We start from the raw sequence: 21,607 nt of genomic DNA on the forward strand, positions 1-21,607 counted from the left end.
CTATTCCCCCCACCCATCCTGCCCCAGGATGGGGACCCACAGCTCTCACCTCTCCCCATGCGGGGAGGGATGCTGAAACCCACAGTGCAGCACCCAAACCATGGTGTCCTGACCCAGACAGTGCCCCTGGGGACACTGTCCTTTCCCAGGGTGGGAAGGGGCTCCCGGGGACAGCCCTAGGGTCCTGCCATGCTGGGATGTGCCTGCTTGTGCTGGGGCTGCCATGTCCACCCTGTGCTCAGAGCTGTTGCAGGGAGCCTGGGATGGGAAGAGGAACGGACACACAGCTGGCAGGGTGATGCCAGCCCGTCTGCTCCATCAGGACCCCCTCGTGGCATGCTTTTGGCCCCGGCTGGCGATGCCAGGGCTGTGCCTCCATCGCTGGTGCTGCAGCCGGGGATGGTGTGCAGGTGTGCAGGTCTGGAAGTGGCACCGGGTGCTCCCGGGCGCAGTGCAGGGGCGACACCCTGTGGCCACCTCTCTGCTGCAATGGGGGCTTCGCCCTGGCCCTTCGCCTCCCACTGCAGCCCCCGTGTCCTCCAGCCCAATCGAGGGTCTCCCTGGAGGGCACTGCTGCTGTCAGGACCGCGGCCGAGCTCATGACCTGCCCTGTCTGTCGTGGTAAGGTCATTCAAGGAAATATCAGCTGAGGTCCCAGAGCCACCTGTGCCTCCCCAATGCTCCCCTTCCCATGTGCGCTGTTACTGCCTCCCCGCGAGCTGCCTCCCTGCCTGCTCCGACAGGGGAGAGCAGCCCGGAGCAACCCAAGGAAGGTCCTACCATGAGGTAGGGGAGGGGATGGACAGTTGGGGCCATCAGGCGACAACACCTCTGGGAGCTGTCACCCTCACTGTCACACACTGCCTGGGGAACCCTGCTTTGCTGCTCAGAAGCCCCTGACTGGCCCTGTGGCAGCGCTGAGATGACACACTGACATCTCACACTGTGTCCGCAGCGATGGCCTGGTGCCACAGCCTGCAATGAGGCTGTCTCAGCCCACTGGGTCACCTCTGTCCACCCCTGTGTCCACATGGCTCGTCAAGCATGTCCCGAGGGGGTGCTGACTCTGGTGTGGGGCATGCCGCGGTCACCTCGTGCTGGGTGCTCTGGATCTGCTGGCACCTGAGCAACCCTGGGGCACATGGAGCAGGCAGGTGCCCCAGCTTGTATGAGGGCCCTATCCTGCACTTGGGGGTGCTGGGCTGAGCACCCACCTTCCCTGCAAGCTGAGGTTTTTGGGGTGGCGTGGCAGCCTGGTGCAATGGCTGTGCGCCCCAGCAGAGGGTGCATCCTCCCCGCAGAGCAGGGTGCTGCTCTCCCCCAGACCCTGGCACAGCACCCAGGGTGCTGGGGTCCCCGTGGGAGAGTCCTCTGGAGAGCGTAGACACCCTGAGGCAGGCAGGGTGGGCAGTGCAAAGTGCTCCAGCACCAGCCAGGTGGCAGGACTGCTTGGGCAAAGCTGCCTGGAGCAGCTGGTAGGGTTGAAGGACCAAGGAGCTGCACTGCTGCCATCACTAAAGCATGAACTTACCACTCCTGGGATATCCTTACCATGGGGTGCAGCCGCATGGGAGAGGTGGGAGCAGGGTCAGCAAAGGGGGTCCTGCTCCAGCCTCAAATCCCACCAGAGCACTAGACACTTTGGTGTGGGGCCTCCAGGGCTGTGATGGAGAGGTTTGCACTGGCATTTGGGTGGTTTGCACCGGCATTTGGGGCAGGTTTGCAGGCTGCTGCAAGGGCGCATTCCCCCTCCTGGCCCAGCCGGGGTCCCCAGGCACAGGGTGGGCAGAGGGCGACAGCTAAGCGATACTGCAGCAGCCCCCTGCCCATTCCCCCGCTGCTGCCTCCCACACCTGCCTCGCTGCCCGTGCTGGAGACACAGTGTGAGCTCTGCCCCCCGGCAGGCTCTTGCTGGGGACCTGCAGCTGCGGCCGGGCAGCTGGTGCGATGGTGGAGGCAGTGCAGCCCTGTGGGCTGTGGGCCAGCCCGGCCAGCTGCGGCACTTGTTAGCTGGCTCCCTGGGGACACCAGCCGTCTGCGTCCCCTGGCAGGGATGCTGCAAGGGGGTGGGCGGAGGAGGCGGGAGCCAGGGGAGCTGCCTGTGCCTTGTCCCCAGGGTCTGAGCGCAGGGAGAGGGGCTGGAGCCATGTCTCTGCACGGCTGCTGGACCCACCACCCCCTGCCCTGCACCCTGCTGTGGGAGCCCCTGCCCCATATGCATGGGGACAGCACAGCTGCAATGGCAGAGCGCCTGCTGGGCTGGTGGATGGCGCCTCCGGAGTGGACCCACATGTCCTGTGTGCCTGCTTCGTGGTCTTCCCAGGCTGGAAAGAAGAAAGAGCTGGGAGCTGCTCCGGTGCCCAGCCTGGCAGGGAGCCAGGACAGAGCCCAGCCGGCTGAGCGAGGTGAGACCAGATGCCCAGCGGGTATGGCGGTGTGTGCATGCCACATCTGAGACCTGCCAAGCTCATTTCACATCTGCCAGCACAGAAGTGCTGAGTACCTCCTTGCTCTTTGCTGAATATGGATGGTCCTTGGCCTGGGGAGCTGGGGGAACTGGTTTTAGTGGCGCATGTCCAAGGTACCTGTAGATCCTGTGGGGTGCTCAAAGCATGGATTTAGGGTGCAGGCAGCGGGCGCTTCCCACCCGAGGGCCCCCCAGACCAGTCTGCACTCTATCGCAGTCTAGCCCAGTTTTCACCAGCTGGAGCATTAACACAGCAATGAATATCATCTCCTCAGGCAAGTGCTTTCCCGGCACAGCTGGGACTTCCCCACACACTGGCAGAGCACATGGCATCTCGCACCTGAGGTGCCCTTGCTTTAGGCTCCTAAACCACCAGCCGGCTCCTCATCCCGCAGGTTGTCTGTCCTCTTCCTCGAGGTGGATGAGTTCCCCTTCCAGGAGCTTTAACAGCTACTATGGCTTTCCAGGGCCTGAAACTCCCGCTGCTCCCCAGGCCTGATCTTCTGCATGGGACCAGCTGGAAACCGCTGCTGTGCTCTGGTCCCAATTGCAGCCTCTCTGACTTGGGAACAACAGCTGTGGGAATCGGCTGTAATATCCAAGTCACCCACTCCATGTGGCTGAGTTCACCCCTTGTACACTCGCCACCAGCCAGCCTCCTGCGCCAAAGAAACCCTGCAGGTGATGGGAGCTGCCTCCCTTGGACATTGCCTTTCCCTGCTTAGCATCAGGGTGTGGGGAACCTGCTAATGGGACTGTTTTACACACAAGCACATGCTTCATGCAGGGAAAATTGCAGCTTTGCTCTCCCGCACTGGATCATCTTCTCATTGCAGAGCTAACATGGGCCTCCTTGATGGGTCTAGAGCTAAGTGGGATGGCCCCAGAGAGAAATCCTGCTCACAGAAGCAGGGCTTCACCCATGCACAGAGCTGTGTTGCATGAGCTGGAGTGTGAAAAGAGCATGCAAAGGTCAGCTTTTAGCAAAAAGTCCCTCTGTCATGAACCTTAGTACAGGCACTGCGTGTGTCTCGCTCAGGAGCTCAGGGCAGGAGCAGCAGGCACAGAACTGGGACTCGAGCGAGGACCACAAGCATCTTGGTGACCTGGGAGACCCTACGCATGCCAGGTCAGCACAGCATGGCTGTGGCCAGCCACGGGACAGCCTTCCTGCCCTCTCCGCCCCCTCCTGCCCTCCCTCACTCTGTAATAGCCCTCCTAATTCCCCCTAGGATCCTGGGTTTGCTGGCAGCCTGGTTCCCCGGCATCAGTAGCAGCAGCTGCAGCTTTTCCTGGATGCTCGGTGGATGTTGCTACCCCTGGAGGAGTCTCCCAGCCATGGGGACTCATGTCTGAGATACCTCTTCCCAGGGACCCTTCGTATCCTAGGCCTTGGGGCTGTTTTCAAGTCTCCCAGCTCTGCTGCGAAAAAACTGAAGATACAGGATGCAACCTTGAGATTGCCGAGTGTGGAGCCGAGTCTGTGAGAGCTGGTGAGAGCCTGCAGGGTCCTGAGTGCGTCTCCCACAGAGGCAAGGGAGAAGTTTCCCTCACAAGCTGGGGATGGTCCATTCACATTCAATAAACCTGCCAGACTCCTGCCCATGAGCCTGGTGACTGCAGCGGTGGCCAGGGCTCAGGGGACACAAGGCAGAGGCGAAGCCCACCAGATGGGACAGGGACCTGAGCCCAAAACTTCAGCGAGGCGGCAGTGGGGACCCCAGCAGTCCCCTGGGAAGTAGCCCTGCGCGGCTCTGGAGCAGCCGGCTGGGCTGGCAGGATATGTGGCCCGGAAGAACGGCAGCTGGAGGGAGTTGGACACTGCTGTTTAATGGACGCTTCTCAGTACAGGGCTGACGTTACGACGCACACGGCCCCTGCCGCATCTTCGCTCCGGCCACTGCTCCAGCCAGCTGTCTCAGACCCACTGTCTGAAACGTCCCCCTGGCCCAGCACCGCGCGAGGCCGCAAGCCCGGTGCAAAACATGGCCGGGGTGGTGGGGGCAGGCACCATGGGGTGTTCAGCAGCGGAGCATCTCCTGATATGGCACCCCGTCTCTGCGAGCCCCGGGCACCCCAGGGTGCTGAGCAGAGACGGGCTGAGAGCGCCGCGGGGCCACAGGTCAGAGGGGATGGGGACAGCCACTTGCAGCCATGCTGCCCAGGCATCCAAACCCCTGGCACGCACGCAGCAAGGTCTCCAGCAGTGCCCATCCTCCGTGCGCTGGCTGAGCACGGAGCTGCCCTCACTTCTCCCCGTGCCCGGGCTTCCATTTCTGATGGGGCTGAGCCAGTGCTGGCTGTGGGCCTCGGGGCGTCGCTGCCGTGGGGCGCGGGCACTTGGGCGGGAAGCATGCCTTGCTGCCCCGCAGTGACGTGGGAGGCTGGCTCAGGTCTCCCCACAGCGCCACCCCACACTCTGCTTCCTCCCCAGCTCCTGCCTGCACCCATGGCACCCCACTTCTCCCTGGGTGCAGAACCCTCTGTCCCGGGGCACAAATCCTGCCGGGAACCAGCTCCTGATTCCAGTACCAATGCTGCAGGATGGTCTGTGGAAACCAGGGGCTGGCCCCACAGCGGGGTCTGGGGGTACCCCAGAGCGTCCCCTGCCCCACACACCAGGGCCGGCCCCACAACAGGGTCTGGGGGCACCCCGGACATCCCCTGCCCCACACACTAAGGCCGGCCCCATGGCAGGACTTGGGAGCACCCTGGGGCGTCCCTTGCCCCACACACTGAGGCCAGCCCCACAGCAGGGTCTGGGGGGATCCCAGGGTATCCCCTGCCCCACACACCAGGGCTGGCCCCATGGCAGGGCCTGGGGCAGCCCCTGTGCCCCGGGTCCTGGGGCCGTGGAGTCACTCCTTGCCCCTCACCAGTGGGGCCCAGGAGGAACCAGCTCTGCTTTCCCCCAGCCAATCAGAGACCAGGATGCTCAGGGGCTGCTCCCACTCAAGCCTCCATCAGCCAATCAGAGACTAGAACACACTGGGGCTGGCCCCCCGACCTCCTTCATCCAATCAGAGCCCAGCACCTGCTGGGCCCCACCCCATGCAGGCCTCTCTCAGCCAATCCGAAGCGAGCCAGGGAGGGCGGGGACGTCACGGCTGCTTCCCCGCCAGCCAATGGGCAGCCGGCGTCCCCTGGGGCAGGTGTTGGGGCGCGGCGTGGGGTTGGTGGGCGGGGCAAGGGAGTGGTCTCCCCTCCAGCCAATGGGGGCACGGGGCAGGTTGCCGTGGCGACGCGAGCGGGAAGGAGCGGGGTGGGGTGCAGTGGGGGGAGGCCCCGCCAGGCAAGATGGCACCGTGGTGGCGCACGGCGGCGGGGCACGCGGGGCCGCCCTCACCGGGGCGGCGCTACGCCGGCGGCTTCAGGTGGACGGCGGCGCTGTTGGGGCGGGCGGCCAGGATGTAGGCGACGTTCTCCCGCAGGAAGGTTGGCCAGTCGATGGGCCTGTGGGGCCGGCCGTGGCGTCAGCGACTGCCGCCCGGCCCCACCGCCCCCCAGCTCGCCCCCCGGCTTCCCCCCATAAATCAGCGCCTCTCGCTAAGCCTCTGTTTCTCCTGGAAAATGGGGGCATCCTCCCCACCACCCTGGGCCATGCGGGGCAGAGGCAGGTCTCTGGTGGGGTGTGTGGCCCACCATCATCCTGGAATGGCCCTAGGTCCTGCCCACACCCCACAGTGCCCAGGACGCCCCATAGCCAGCCTCACCTGGCCTCCTCCTGCTCCGTGGCCAGCAGGGACTTCTCCTGGCTCTTGCTGCTGCCGCTGCTGGCAGGGCTGCTCTCAGACATGGGTCCTACGTGGCTGATGCTGCAGGGAAGAGCGAGGGCAGTGCTCTTTGTGGGCAGAGGGGATCCCACTGCGGCAACATGCCCACCCCAAACAGCCGGGGGGAAGAGGGTGCTTCAGGCCGTGGGGAAGGAGACTCCATGGGGAGAGGTAAAGGCGGAGAAGGGGCACCTATTCCTATGCTGAGCTCTTGCAAGGATGCGGGAGCTCTGCTGGACTCTTCCCAGCAAGGGGGACAAAAAGCACACCCACAAAAGCAGGCTGTGGAAGTGCATGTCTGAGCTGCCCTGGGCAGAGGCGCCCCGTGGGTCTCTGTCTGCTTACCTGACGTTGTGTCCCCTTACCTGACGTTGCAGGATGGCGTTTCCTTCTGGTGCTTCCGGAACCAGGCATGCTGGGCCTTGTGGCACTCGCTCTCCCCGATGAAGCCGTCGCTGTCCTGGTCGAGGGCCAGGAAGGCCATGCGCGCCCGCTCCCGCTCCTTGGCTGTCAGCAGCCGCAGCAGGGAGTTCTGGGGGGCGGAGAGGGGAAAGGGGAGTGCTCGTGCCAAGGCAGAGGGCCTGGGCATGGGGAACCTCCTGCTGACCGCAGGACAGCTCCAGCCCCACCAGTGCCCAAGCTATTCACCTTCCCATGCCCCAGCTGGAGAAAGCCACCGCCAGCCAGGTGGCTGGGGGACCTGTCCAATGGGTCATAAGCCTGCTGCCGGGTCAAGGTTGACTTGCAATCAATACCTGCTAGCAACCAGCTCCTTTCTGGTCCCTTGGCAGGGAGCTGGCCCCCAACCCCTGTGTGCTGTCACAGTACCTGTGGCCGGAGTTTCTGCAGCAGCTGGATGGACTCGTGGGAGAGGAAGTCCGGCCACTCGATGTGCCCCTTCTTGTCAGGGTCCAGGGCAGAGAACTGCAGGGCAGCCCGCTCCTCCTGGGCCTCTCCCATGGGCCTCTCGAACTGCTGCTTATGCACCAGGTGCTTGTAGTGCAGGAAGTCGTCCAGAGTCAGGCAGGTGTCTGCAGAACCAAGCCAGGCACCCATCAGTGTGCCTGCGTGATGCCTCAGGACTGGGGCCTGCCTCCCCAAACCACCCTGCCTTCCAGAGAACCTCCTGTGGATCTCGGCAGGTGGAGAGTGAGCATCACCCACACCTTGGGAGATCCCAGTGATGGGGCTCTAAGCACTGCCAAGGGAAAGGATGGAGAGAGCAGCTCTTGGGGGGGTCTGAAGCTACCCCATGACTGGCCTGAGGCTGGGGACACAAAGCAGGGTGGTTCTCAGAGGCATGGCAACTTGGGGCATCCCTTCCATCAGCCTCAAAGTGATGGGGAGAGCTCCTCTCCTCTTGCCTTTCTCCAGGCCCCTGGGAGTACCACACACCCTCCCTCTCCCCCCATCTCCCTCCTTCCCCTTCCTTCCTTCCCTGCTTCCTCTAGCACTAATGGGGGACCCCACAGGCTGCCATCTTTAGCAGAGCTTTTACCTTCTGCCAGTCAGGGGAGCAGCAACACCTCCACCCTGGAGCGGCAGTGCCCAGCCCAGGGGCCGGGACTGTGTAAGGGGGAGAGCGAGGGCTCAGCCTGTCCCGCCACGGGGAGGGTCCGCACCTGGAATGATCTTGCACTGCTGCAAGGTCTCCATCAGGCTGTACATCTCTTCCTCTGTCAGCAGGAGATTGAGGTTGTCCTGGGGTGGGGAAGGGAAGTTGTGGGAGAAATGCATGGGAAGGCATTAGCACCCAGCCTTCCTGCAGCACCAGGACGTGGAGACACTCCCCTTGCCTCATCCCTGCAGGAGCGGCGTTCCCCCAAGCCTCTCTGGCTCTCCCCTATGCCCAAATTGCCCCATGAATTTATTGCCAGCGTGCAAGGGTTGCCGTCCTCTTTCCATGCATGTGGATGGATGAACTGGGGCTTTTCATGTGGGCACATGGCTGTATCCACATGTGTTCGAACACGTGGATGTGGTCATGCACAGAGGCACAGTGCGCTGTGTCAGGGTGTGTGTTTCAGAGGTGAAGCACAGTGCCACAGGGCAGATAGCGGCAGCTGAGCTGCAGAATGGGTTTCTGGACATCTGAGCCTGGGAAGTGAGAGCTGCCTGCAGGGGTGGGTGCTTGGGTGTAGCACTATGAGGCGCCATCCCAGGTTTGCATCACCCAGAGATGCTGCAGTGTGGTTGCTTCACACTGCCAGCATTTGGGCGTGATTCCAGCTCTGCCACAGCTCCTTGCATGCCCAGCGGCATGTCCCATGGTGCCACCATGCGCTAGTGGCATGTCGGTGCAGTCGGAGGAAGAGAGGCTCAGGGGAGGGGGTGGGGGGGCTCTGCACCTCAAGCAGTGGAGACATGAGGTCAATCCCCATGGGGCTGCCTGCACTGAGGTGTTAATGGGGGGACATTTTCTAGTGGACTCTGAGTTCCTGAACAACCCAGAGGCAGATGGAGGTGGTCCCTGGGGAGAGATTTGGCCTGAAAGCTGCTGGCTGGAGCTGCTTGAAACTCTCCATTGCTTTCCCTGAAGGGAAGTTCCCCTGCCTCCTCAGGGCCTCTTGCCAAGGTGCTGGGGGGCTGGCTGCAGGTGAGGGTGCCAGAGTGGGGACGTGGCAAAGGGTCGGTGTCCCCTGTCCTCTGGCAGCTCCATGTCAGGCCAAGATGGGCTGCAGGAGGAGCCAAAGAGCAGCAGGTGCCCCATCACCCTGGACTAGGCCATGATGTGGGAGCCTGCTTGTGCCTGCTGTGGGCATACCTCCCCAGGGAGCAGCCACTGCTCCCAGTGCAGCCTCCGTGCCCTGCCCTGCACCCACGGAGCAGAAGCCCTTGCACCTCCTGCCCCAGGCACTTACACAGTAGTTGCAGCTCCAGCCTGTCTCAGTGTGCGCGGTCTCTGTCACCTCCACGGCGCTGTCGTTCTGCAGGTAGCCCATGCGGCGCAGGCAGCCATCGTGGTATACCCGGCTGCAGATGCGGCAGGGGAAGAGGCTCTCGGCTGTCCACACCTCACAGATCTCACACATCTCATCATTGAGGACCTGGGGAGTGGTGGGTAGCTCTGTCTCAGTACCATGGGAACGCTCAGAGAGGCAGCATGGACAGAAAGGCTGATTTCTCAATGTGGGGGGCTCAGGGCACCGTGGAGCAGTGCCTCTCGGGTGACTTACTGGCTGTGTAGGCTTGGAGGGGGGTGGATGGGCTGGCAGGAAAGGATGGACAGGTGAGTGGGTAGGGCTGGCTGGGCTGTGGGATTGTAGGTTGGATAGCATTCAGGGTTTAGGTGTGGATGGATGGGTAGGGCTGTAGGTGTGGAGGGATGGGCAGGGTTGTAGGTGTGGAGGCAAGGGTAGTGTTGTAGGTGTGGAGGGGTGGGTAGTGTTGTAGGTGTGGAGAGGTGGGTAGGTCGTAGGTACAGAGAGGTGGGTAGGGTTGTAGAAGTGGAGGGTTGGGTGGGGTTGTAGGCTGGCTGGATCGTAGGGCTGTGTGGATGACCCCATAGATCAGATGTTCCTTCCCTCTTCCTCAAAGCTGGAGCTGTCTGTGCCCAGCAGTAACCCCTCCTCTCTCCTCGCCTCCTAGGCACCCCAGGGTACCTCCAGGGCATATCTGACCAGGGCTAAAGCCCAGTTGCACCCACCTCCCTGAATGGCATCTCCTGCCCTCCCAGCTGCCTGGTCCTGCCCCTGGAGAGGGAGCACTCCTGCCTCCCAGGCCCTGCCCTGCCGGGCCATCTCCCTGCCAGCCGAACCTGGCCATGCTGCACCACTCAGAGGAGCTTCTCTGTGCCTAGGCAGGCTGTCGCTGCCCGGTGGGTGCTAGGGACACTTGGAGATCCCCTGGGCTGCTGTGTCTGCTCTCCCTTGCACATGTTCACCCTGGCCTTGTCCCTCTTGCCCCATCTCTGTGCTCCGGCTGGAGCTGGCACTGGGTGCTCGCCTGCTCCCGTTGCTCCAGGCTGATGTCCGGTGGCTCATCATCGTGCAGCTCCCGTGTGGGCCGGATGAAGGCAGGTGGTGTGAACCTGTTGGCCCGGTCAAACTCCTCTGGCTCCACTCCCCGGCCGTCCCGCAGCCGTTCCCATGCTGCCTTGCTGGTGCTGCTCTCCTCTGGCTGGGAGGGGCCTGCAGGTGCCTCGTCCTCTCCCTCTTGCACTGTCTGCTCCAGCGTCCCCCGGCGCGAACCCTCGGCCTCTGCCCGCCGCCGCGTTGATGGCTGATCTTTCAGCCCGTCTTTAAAGGCTGACACTGCCAAGCTGACCTTCTGCACCTTCTCCACCGTCTGCCGCCTTGACATAAGCACCCCCATGGCTCTGCAAGGAGGAGGAAGGAGTCAACTGCTAATGCCTTGGGGTGCAGCGCTGGTCCCCGCTCCTGGGGCACTGAGCTTTGTCCCTGGCCCAGATGTGTGTAACGTGTGTTACAGCTGTATTGAGCACAGCTCGGGGCAGGGAGAAACGGGGTCCTTGGCAGCTGGTGCGCTGGAATCACCCACAGGTGTATGAGGACCTGTGGGGGGATTGTGCTGAACCCATGGGGCGACTTGGCCGTGGAGGGTCTGAATGTTTTGGTGGTGGTGGGGAATAGCAAACAGGGACAGGTTTCAGGCACCCTGCCAACCCCATCTTTGTTCTGCAGACTCCATCTTAACAAAAAGCACTTCCAGCATCCTGGGCCCCGCTGTAATCCTGCCCCTCTGCTTGCATCCCCTTTCTCCCTTGGAGAAACGCCTCTTTGGCCAACCAGGGGTGAGAAACAGGGGCCATCCTCACAGCAGCTCTGCCCAGGGCCAGGGTGTACATGGGCCAGCACTGCTGGTCTCTTACCCTCCCCAAATTTCCCTTGTCTCCCTAGTCTCTCTCCTCCTCACAAGGAGTGCGTGCGTGCATGCGTGCGTGCGTGCGTGCGTGTGTGTGTGTGTGTGTGTGTGTTGCTGCTCTGACTGCTAGGCATCGTGGGTCGGAGCTGGCTTGTAGCAAGCAGCTGGGTGGGGAGGCTGTGCCAGCCATAGGGGAGCTGTAAAGGTGCTGGGGTGGAAGGGGAGCAGTGCATGGGCCTGGAGGTGTCTGAGGGAAGAGAAGGGGCCTTTGGGTGCAGGACTGAGATGTCTCTGAGGTAAAACAAAGAGGGTAATGGCAGCAAAAATAGCAGGTTGGGCTGTGTCTCAATACAGGTGGGCATGATCCTGGGCTGGAGAAGGGCTGAAGCTGGAGAGAAGAAGGGTTTGCTCTCCAGTGATGGGGGGCACAGCATCACCCCATTCATGTGCCAGCACTGGCCTGTCTGAGGTTGCTTTGTGGAAGATGCTGCAGCCAAGAGGAGCTCCCAGGCCATGCCCAGGGGCAAGTGGGTGGCACTCGGTGGCCGTGCAAGAGAGGACATCAGAGCAGCGATCTCCTGGCCTCTCCAGCCTGGCCAACATGCCGAGGCAGGGAAGTCCCCAGGTAGGGGGATAATTAGCAGCACATGTGCGCACGCTGGGATTTCATGGCCACAGGACTACACAGCGCTGCAGGCACTGCTGTGGCAGGGAGCCTCAGCACGGTAATTACTGCTACCCCACATCAGCGACACCAAGCAGAGCGTGCTGGCAGGCAGCGGCCGCAGGCCTTCAGTCATCCCTAAGCCAGCTGATTCGGGAGTCTTAATGGCCAGCAATGGCTGTTGTGAGTTTGCCAAGCCCTCCCGGCTGGGCAAACACAGCCCCGCGCGGCGCCCACGCACACAAATGTCCAAGACGCATGGAAACACACAGACACGCTGGCTTCCCCATGCGCCGAAATGGCCACGTAATACCCAGCGGCCCCGGCACCTGTTTGCAGATGCACGACCACATGCTCGCGCTTTCTTGCCTGGTTGCCCCCCACATTAACATCTTGCCATCCATCCCCCGTGCACAGATGCTGGCTCTATTCTCGTGCACACACACAAACACACGCACATGCAAACCCAAACACTGCCTCAAACACACGCCTGTGACTTCCCAGCCCCCCACACGGGGGGCCATCTGCACACACCTTCGCACACGTGGAGCCGGGCGTGCAACACGTGTGCCCCATCCTGCGCGCAGTGGGGCACATACGTGTACGGGCACAGCCGGAGAGCCGTGCCGCGGGGCTCGGCGCACGCCCCCATGGCGGTGACACTCGCACACGTGTCTCGGCGGCGTGCACGCGCAGGTGGGAGCATTCACACCTCCACGGGCACCTGTTGACTCCTGCACCTGGCTCAGGGGGTGCCTGGCACGCTGCGGCTGCCTGGGCTTTGCAAAGGTGGGAGCGGGGAAGAGCTGGGAGGCACGTGTACAAGCCACAGCACCAGCATCTCTGTGGCTGTGCCAGCAGGAGAGGAAGATGCCCTGGGTGCCTCTGCCTCCTTGCAGTGTCAGCCACCCCCTGTCTGGGCTGCTCAGGACTGCCGCGGGCTGTGGGCAGGATTGGCTCTTGCTCAGGGCAGTGTTGCAAGCCACCAAGCTGGGGGGTGCAGCAGGGAGGACCCCACTGCACTGCCTTTGCAGGTCCCTGTGTCACCAAAGGCCCCCAGCCATGCTGAGTGTGCCCATGCACATGTCCCACAGTCCAGCCCCGCCAGCGCTGAGCAGCCCGTGTTCGCAGCGTGGACGTGCCGCTGCCCGGTGCCCTTGCTGGAGGAGCCCAGCCCGTCTCTGCCTCTCCAGTCCCTGATGACTGTCCTGTCCCAAGGCTGCCCTGAGTACGTCCTGCTACAGCCAGTGCCACCAGCTGCTGTGCGCCCTGCATAGAGGCCTTCACACTCCTGTCACAGCTTGTGCCTGTCCTCAGCTCTGCTGGCCTCCCTCGCCCTGTTAGTGCCTCACAGCTGGACCCTGGTCACTGCTCCTCTGCCTTCACCCCCTGCTCTCCCTCAGCCGTCTTTGCCTTATGGCCCTGGCAGGGAAACCCCCCACATCTAGGAGCTGCAAGGCCTGGGTCTCCCTCTCCATCGCCCCGGCCAGACCCTGCTGCCCTGCCACAGGGCTGAGGCTTCCCAGATATCCCCAGACCTGCTCTGCTCTCTCCAGGCTGCGCCAGCCTCCCCTTCCACCGTGCCCTGGCTGGCCTGTTTGCCATGCCTGGGGGGGGGGGGGGGGCCTCACCCCCACGCAGAGCCCTGTGCTGCTCAAGACTCCTGGGTCCTGCTGCTGCCCACTCCGTGAGACACTGGGGGGGCCACAGGGAGCAGCAGCGGTGCCAAGCCAGAGGCATGGGGAAAGCAGGCACCATAGCAGCCCGGATACGTCCTGTCTGCGCGTTGGCCGCATCCTGCCAGCCGCAGCAGCCAAGCAGCTCCAGCATCCCCAAGCATCCCGGGGGAAGGTGTCGCCGTTGCTATTTGTGGCCGCCCTCCCTGGCACCTGGCTCTGGTGTGGTGGCAGTCTGGGATCCGGTGCCACCACCCAGCTCGCCTTGGCATGAGGCACCACGGCCTCAACCTTGTTGCCTGCTGCAAACATGGGGCCTATTTTTAGGTCACCCCTGTCGAGGAGCTAAATCTGGGCACAGGCTCCAAACCGCTGGGTCTGCAGAGCCCTGCCAGTGCAGGGGGTTGTTGCAGCAGGTCTGGGGCATCTTCTCACCCCCCTGGCCTTCCCCTGCCTCCACTTCCCCTGGCCCAGTGCTCCGCTGCCTCCATCCGCTGGGCAGCACTGCTTCCCCCTGCTCTTCTGATGGGGAAATGCTCCTCCTTGCTTCAGCCCTGGAGCAAAACAAGGAGCTAAAAACCACTTAGCCTGCTTCATCATCCCTGCACTAATGGGCCCAGCTTTCCCAGTCCCCCGGAGTGCTCTGTGTGGGGAAACCGAGGCACGGAGGCCTCCCAGGAGGAAACGCTGGGGCTGGGGGGTGTCCTGCCTCGGCGGGGGGAAACAGGGGCACCAGCGGGATGGGGCTGGTGCCGACAAGGCAGGGTGCACCCCCAGGTCCCAGGGCGGCGGGTGCGGGGGCACGTGCTACGGTGCAGCGGGGAGCGCGGGGTGGGTGTTATGGCCCTGCCGGGCGCGTGGGGTGCGGATGTTGTGGCGGCTGCGCGTGCTGGGGGGGTGTTGCCGCGGCTGTGGGCGCAGTGTGGTGGGTTACCGCGGCTGCGAGTGTGGGGTGGGTGTTGCAGCGGCTGGGAGCGTGGGGTGGGTGTGTTACACTTTGGCTGTGGGTGCAGGGCTGTGCTTCAGCTGAAAGTGCAGGCGGGTGTTACGGCCTGGCTGCGTGTGCAGGGTGGGTTGTTGCAGCGGCTGTGGGGGCAGGGCAGGTGGTTGTGGTGGATGTGGGTGCAGGGTAGTTTTTGCAGCGGTTATGGGTGCAGTGTGGGTTGTTGCAGTGGTTGTGGGTGCAGTGTGTGTTGTGGTGGTAGTTACGGGTGCAGGGTAGTTTTTTGCAGTGGTTGTGGGTCACACACCGCACCGCACACACGCACGCATGCACTCGCACACACACACGGACGAAGCGGGGAGCTTGTGACTGGGGCTGAGCAGGGCAGGCAGTTGTGGTGGCTGTGGGTGCAGTGTGTGTTGTGGCAGTGGTTATGGGTGCAGGGTAGTTTTTTGCAGCATTTACGGGTGCAGGGCGCGTTGGTGCAGCAGCTGTGGGTGCAGTGTGGTTGCTGCAGCTATGGGTGTAGGATGGATGTGTTGCGGAGGCCATAGGTTGTTGTAGCGCTGGGCAGCAACACAGCCAGCTCGTGATACCAGTGGGTCCAGAGGGCTGGCTGGTGCCTCCCTCCCTGCCCCACTGCTCAGCCGCGCCCGCCTGCCCCATAGCGCATCCTTGGTGCAGAGCCAGGGGAGCAAAGTGAGGGCAAACAGGTGCTTGGCCTAGTGCAAGCAGCGAGCTGGGTGCTGCCGCCCTCCTTGCCCGTCGTTGTGGGGCCGGAGCAGTACCTGGGCTGGCGGGGGGATGCGCCCGGTACCCCTGCCCGCACTGGCTTTGCCTCCCCACGGGACTGGCTCACTGCGATTGCACTCCAGCTCCATGCCGGGCAGCTGGGCATGGCCTCCTCGGCACGACCTGCAGCCCGGGAGACAATGGCGGGAGGGCTGGGTGGCAGCGGGGCACGAGGGCGGCCAGGTGGTGAGTGTCCGGAGGGATGTGGGGGGGCACAGAAGGCGGGAATGGTGGTATCCGGAGGGGATCCCCAGCGATCATGCGGCACCACCTTGCCCCCTCCCGCGGGCAGCGCCGGGGCCAGGGTGCTGCCGGGCTGCTGCTGGGAGGTGACCCGGGTACAGCGGGTGACAGGGGTCTGCCGCTGGCAGCACCCTCCCCATCCTCTGCAGGGGGCTCGCGGGGTGTCTGTCATGTCCCCTCTCCCAGGGACCCCGAGCCGGTGGCCACTCGCCCACCCGGCTCAGGCTGCCCATCCTGCCGCGCCGGGGTGGATTTTATAGGTGTGTCGCACGTTTCCGTCTCCCGGAGAGGGATGAAAATGCCATGACAGCAGCGTCCCTTCCCCTGCAGCATGCACAGCTCCCGCCCAGCTCCTCGCTCCTCCTGTCCATCTCCCTCCCCAGGGTTCTGGGGACCAGCAGCACCTTCCCACGCCGTCCACATCCCCCCTCCTGGCACCCCATCCCTGGAGCCCAAGCCCCCCTCCGCGGCACCCCGGGGCGGTGGGGCGACCCACCCACGGGTGTTGCAGAGTGACCCACCCTGCGCACCAGGCAAAGAGCTCACGGCGGTGCAAAGCCACTTACCAGGGTCAGGGTCCAGCTCGGGAGTGCGCGTGCCCTAGAGAGCCACCTCCACGCTGCCCATCGCAGCCGCGGCTCCCGCCACCTCCTCTTCACCCGCGCTCACCGCATCCCTGGCCGCGCTGGGCGCCCCACGTCCGAACCCCCTCAGGGCGATGGAGAGGCGAGGCTGGTACCCGGGGAGCCAGAGCAGCGCGCTCGCTGTTGAAGGATGCAGGAGACGGCGAGATGCTGGGAGCGGATGCCTGTGTCTAGCGCGCGTGCACACACACACCGCACACACGCACGCATGCACTCGCACACACACACGGGCGAAGCGGGGAGCTTGTGACTGGGGCTGAGCAGATGCAGCCTGGTTTGCTGTCCCTGTACCAATTGCTGCCTGAGCCGTGTTAAACAGCTTGCTGAGACGAAGCATTTTTTTTTTTTTTTTTTAACCAGTCTGACGTTGGCTGGGAGATACCAATAAAAGCTTTCTCTGCATCTCCTGCAGCCCTGGGGCTCGGCTGCCTTTCTCAGAGACAACCTCAAGGACTGTCTAGCTGGGGCTGCCCCTGTGGAGGAGCGGGGCAGGCAAGGAGCCCCCTGCCACCCTGTGGGGTCTGCCCCAGACCCAGCGCCCCAGCCACAGGCTGCCTGCAGCCGCTTTAACCTGCAGCCAGTCCTCGTGGAGCAGGATGCTCCTGGCTGAACACAGCGCAGGGCACTGAGCGCAATGCAGCGCCTGGGGTTTCGGCTCTACTGAGCCCTTGGGCTGATGCCCTCGGGGCTGCCTCTAAATCCTGGCAGGCGTCACAGGTGGATCAAGCCTGGGGTGGTCTTTTCTGCTGTGCTGCCCAGGCCCGCGCCGGGCTGGGGACCCCACAGAGATGCGTGGGAGGTGATGGAGCTGGAGGGGGGGATGCCGGGCTGAAGAGGATGGGGGGGGGGTCTTCTGCCTCACACCAGAGGTGCAGCCCTAAAGCACCTCTTTGCAGGTGAGATGTCCTCACCAATATGAGGCCCTGGCTGCCCCACACCAGCCCGGCAGAGATGGTCATTCAGCCCCACTGATGCCCTCCTGGGATGGGGCACAGCTGGCTGAGGGGGCTGTGCTTTCCTGTTTCAGAGCTGGGGATGAGTTAGGGTGCAACGAAGCCCATCCAGGAGCAGCTTGCAGTCAGCCCTGGGGTTAACGGTGAAGCAAGACGCCTGGGCACCGAGCCTCCCTAGACCTGCAGGAGTTGAGCCCAGTCCCCCACCTCTTGGGTTAGCTGCAGGCTGCCACCGAACTTCTGCTACAGAGCCTTCCTGCTCCCCCGGATCTCAGCCACGAGTGTGCTGAGACTCTCTGCAACTCCTGTCACTCACGAGCAAGGGGCTGGGAAGGGACAGACAGGACGTTGCACCAGGACCTGAGTGAGTGCAGAGCCCTTTTCCGCTTTGGGTGGAGGTGTGCAAAACCAGGCTCTAGGCAGAATTTGTCTGCTTTCTGCTTGTGGCTGTCAGTCCTCTCCTGCCTTGCTCTGTTCACCGTGCGGGGAGCCTTGCAGGGAGCTTCCAGTCGCCCCAGCCCTGACCTGGGGTGCCTCGCTTTGCTGAATCTTTACCCTAGGATGCATCCTTTTAGGGCAAGCGACATGCTGCTTTCTTCGGCCTGGTGACCCTGGTAGAGAGGTGCCAGGATGCACGTGCGGGGAGGGGACTGGAGAAGGGGGAGGTGAGCCATAAACGCGGTCAGCAACAAGCATCTCCGCAGACAAGTCCTGGCCCCAGAGGACCGGGGAAAGGGGGAGGCAGCGGAGGAGGACCTTGCTGGGAGGCTGGGAAAGCTCTAAGTGCCTCTCCAGGGAGCGTCCTGACCTGGCAGGCCTGTGGCTGAGTGCAGCCGTTCCTTGAAAAGCACTGGCACGGAGCAGCGCCAGCCCTGCCTGGCCAGACTGCGGGTGCCTGCGGCGCTGCGGCCGTGCTGGCGGTGGGGCAGGAGGCTGGAGGGGAGCTGGTGTGTCCTCGGGTCCCCAGGATGTGGGTCCCCAGGGGATGCCTTGGACTCTGCAAGCCCCAGGGGTGGCAGAGATGGTGCCCAGTGTGGAGGCAGGAGAGACACTGTGGGGAGCGATGCCGGTGCTGAGCCGGTCGGGCACAGAGGGGTCGGCCCGGCAAGCTGCAGAGCCGGCTCCTGACTCTGCTCCCTGCCCCTCTCGGTGCCCACCAGCGGCTTTTCCACCCCGCTTCCCACTGGCCTGGCTGGCTGCACCAGACCCCTTCCCTGCTGCTCGGCCCAGCGCCCTGGGGGCTATCGGCACTGCGGCCGAATGCCCCAGTCCGGGGGGTGCAGATGCCGAACCCTGCTCTCCCCAAGGCAGTCAGGCCTCAAGCCTTCGGAGGTTTTGGAGCTTCGGGGGTCCCACTGCCATCTGCCCTGGTGCTGGTGCTGGCACTGCCTGGCAGACCGCTGGCACCCCAGCTGCCCTATTGCAGCCCCGTTTGGGGTCTTCTGCTTGTTTGCCTAGTGACTGGGTGCAGCCAGGGAGGATGCAGCTGCCCTGAGCGTCCAGGATGATGCATCCTGGACGATGCCGGGAACAGCTCTGCCTGCTTCACGGAGGTCCTGCGTGCTGGTCCTCCCTGAAATGCCCATCCCCAAGTGTGGGATGTGCCGGGCTGTCCCCGAGACCTCTCTGCCGGGTGCGAGGGAGCATGGCGGGAGGCTAGCCCTGTTCCCATGCAGGCTAGATGCAGGGCAGTGGTGAGGAGGGGCTACGGAGGGTGTAGGAAGGCAATGTAGGACCCCTGGTGACTGGGGCACGTGTGTGGGGGGGTGCAGGATGAATTTGCGATGCTGGGTGGATGCTTGGGAGGGCAGGACCACGGTGTGACAGTGGTGTGTGTGCCCAGGACTCATGCACTCCATCAAATGCAGCAGTCCCAGCTCCCGCCATCCCACCGGGCTGTGCAGAGCTGCCCTTTCCAGCCTGATAAGGGTGCATGCTGCATCGCTGCAGAGGAGCGATGCAGCTGGCATGCAAAGCTCAGCCCCTTTTCTGCAAGGAGCCCCCAGTAGCCTCCATCCCCTGCAGGGGCTTTGATCATACATGATGCTCTTGCACCCGTAGGGAGAAAGAAGACCATCTGGATGAGCTTCAGAGCGGGCACGAAGGCAAAAGGCTGGGAAAGCTCTGAGCGGAGCAGGCAGCACCTGGCTGCCGGGGGAGGGCTGTAGGGGCGGAGGTGAGAGCTGAGCTGCGGTGGGGAATATGCATTTTCGTCAGCTCCCCCCCCCGCCCCGAATCTCGCATGACGCCCGCGTGTAGGTCACTGGCTGCTGCAGCGCCGCGGCGTGTGGGCTCACCATCTGCGGCTGGTGCTCGCCTTCTGGAGCGCGCAGTCCCGGAGACGCCTGGGAACGCTGCCCCGCGCCCGGCGCCAAGGCTGCCTCCCCGCGCTGCACTCAGCCCCAGGTCCGGCTCCGCAAAGCCCACAAAGCCTGGTTCGGCCACGGGCTGCAGGGTGATGCTTTTGCCCCCTGATTGGAGGAGCCAAACTTTTGGAAGGAGCGACTGAGAGGCAGCAATGAGTGTCTGCACCAGCTCTCGTTGCTGCCAATCAACACGGGGTTATGAGAAACAGAGCTTGTCAAAATACTAGATATCTTTTTTCAGGAGATTACAAGTTTGGCTGGTGAAGATAATAGTGTTGATGTGCTGCGCACGGGTCTCGGCGAGGCACCGGCACACCTCGCGGCAGCTGCCTCGGGAGGCGAGAATGGTGCCAAAAGCAGCACGAAACGGGATCAAACCTGGCTGCCTCCTGGGCTTCCATGTCAAACTGCAAGCAGGGAACCGGTGAGTGTCACCCACCGCCAGTGACGAGCGGAGGTGGAGTGAGCCGGTGATGGAGGGGGACGGCGTGTGCGAGCAGTGCCCTTCCCCGTGGTGGCCCAGCTTGGGGCGCGTGGGCTCCCCCGGGAAAGGGCGCTGGATCCCACCAGCTGCAGGCACCATCCCGGCCCCCAGGTACCAGAGGGGCTCTCCTCCCCATGCAGCTGCCCTGCAGCCCTGGCAGCACCTCCTGGCCCCCCACTGACAGCTCTCCATCGTGGTCACAGCTGCTGATGGGTCTCCGTCATGGCTCCTGCCGCCGCAGCCCCTCCGTCGGGAAGCACCGTGAGTTGAGCAGATGCTGAGGATTTGGGGATTAAGTCACTGCCATGCAAGCCATGCGGCAGCCGTTTCCTCCTAAGGGCTCGGGGAAGGAGCCGGCGGGCCGGGGAGGCTGAGGTGCAAAATGTGCCTTGCTCAAGGTCACCTGCAGCCGGTGGCAGAAGGTGGGGCAGGACACGTTTCCCTCCAGGTCCTGGAGAGCCCCATAAGCAGCCGGGAAAGAGCAGGCAGTAACAAAAGCGAAGTAGGTTAAGGAGCCGCAGAAGCTGGCTGCATGCCTCGCTGCCGTGGCACTGTCTCTCTTTGCTCTGAGTTTTTCTCTCCCGCCCTGGGGCCAGGACTCAGAGCTGTCGCAGGGTGAAATTACCGAGCAGGGTCATGCGCTCCGTCCCAGAGCGAGGGCTGGCACTGCTGGCCCCCTCCCCGGCAGCTTTCCCAGCACTGGAAAATCCCCTGGTGCAAAGGCCCCATTAGGCAGGATCTGCCTAATGAATCCGTCCTCAGCCCTGCAGCTCAGCAGGACCTGGGAATTTGCAATCAAGGTCTGTCAGGATGCGACAGAAAGCAAAGCGCTCGGCAGCCGAAAGCCTGGCTGGAGCTGAGCCAGGCGCTGGGCTATGCGGGGACGAAGGCCCTTCTCCTTTGCCCAGGCGCAGATCTGGACTGAGGTCCTGGTTCAGCCCAACCCAATCTCCCCTCCTGGGGCAGCAGCACTTTGTGCTGCCCCAGGAGGCTTCAGCTTCAGCTGAGCTCCCGTCTGCAGACACAGGGCCCTGGCCTGGTGTGGAGCTGAGCACTGCTTCCTCATCCTCGCTGCTGGGTCCCCACCTCCCCTGGCCTGAGCTGCATCCTCCTCAGACCTGCTGGACCCACAGCCCTGGGCGGGTGACAGACTCTATCTGCTGGAGTGAGGAGATTCAGCTTGCGTGTCCGGCTGTCCATCCATCCATCCTCTCGCACACCCATGGCCAGGTGAGATGGTGGCAGAGGGCTGCTCTCTGCTCCCCAGTCCAGTCCTGCAGAGCTGTTGCAGACCCAACCAGAGCTTGGATGTTCCCTTTTTCCCATGTAGGACTGGGATCTGGAGAAACTTGGAGAGAGGGTGAGGTGCTCAGCACTGAGCTGCCTGGCCCAGCCATTTAACCACATTCCTTCTCTATGACCTGCCTTCTCCCCCGTGCGAAGGGTGAAAAGCTGGTGGGGACCAGCGGCAGGACCTGGAGAAGGGGATGCTAAGAAAGGACGTGGTTTGATACTGCACACAGCTACCAAAATGCCCCAAAGGGAGCAAAGGTGCAGAACGGCCAGGGTTCAGGGCTGTGGGTCTCGCCTGCCCTCGCTGCCGCACCGGTGGCTCATCGCGCCTGGCCCTGGCGAGGGGAGGATGCTCCCTCCGGACGGATAACAGCGAGCACTTCAGAGCGCTCTCATCTAGAAGCACTCCTTCAGGCATTAGCTAAATGACCCTCTCTGAGGGGCCACTCCAGGCAGCTCCCAGCAAGCAGCGCTCCCCTCCAAAG

The 21,607-nt window shown here is 63.4% G+C and overlaps 1 protein-coding gene across 1 annotated transcript; it reads right to left on the reverse strand.

The window, feature by feature from the left end:
- Positions 1 to 4,312: 4,312 nt before the first annotated feature.
- LOC135324325 (PHD finger protein 24-like) lies at positions 4,313 to 16,300 on the reverse strand. Its single transcript, XM_064500356.1, has 8 exons — positions 15,949 to 16,300; positions 10,186 to 10,558; positions 9,102 to 9,287; positions 7,863 to 7,941; positions 7,069 to 7,271; positions 6,606 to 6,772; positions 6,181 to 6,282; positions 4,313 to 5,920 (listed from the first exon to the last, which is right to left on the reverse strand). Exons 2-8 carry the CDS (start codon positions 10,552 to 10,554, stop codon positions 5,824 to 5,826), a joined length of 1,203 nt encoding a protein of 400 aa, XP_064356426.1. The 5' UTR covers positions 10,555 to 10,558; positions 15,949 to 16,300; the 3' UTR covers positions 4,313 to 5,823.
- Positions 16,301 to 21,607: the final 5,307 nt, after the last annotated feature.

The sequence above is a fragment of the Dromaius novaehollandiae genome, chromosome W (assembly GCF_036370855.1).
Source record: "Dromaius novaehollandiae isolate bDroNov1 chromosome W, bDroNov1.hap1, whole genome shotgun sequence".
Classification (NCBI taxonomy): domain Eukaryota; kingdom Metazoa; phylum Chordata; class Aves; order Casuariiformes; family Dromaiidae; genus Dromaius; species Dromaius novaehollandiae.

Bases quoted from the DNA above. Each gene is read 5' to 3' on its own strand.
- LOC135324325 (XM_064500356.1), bottom strand. From the start codon at position 10,554: ATGGGGGTGCTTATGTCAAGGCGGCAGACGGTGGAGAAGGTGCAGAAG. The intron at 6,283-6,605 runs GTAAGGGGACAC...TCTTCCCTGCAG, and splicing joins ACGCCATCCTGCAACGTCAG to CATCAGCCACGTAGGACCCA. The intron at 5,921-6,180 runs GTGAGGCTGGCT...CCGGCCCCACAG, and splicing joins ACGGAGCAGGAGGAGGCCAG to GCCCATCGACTGGCCAACCT.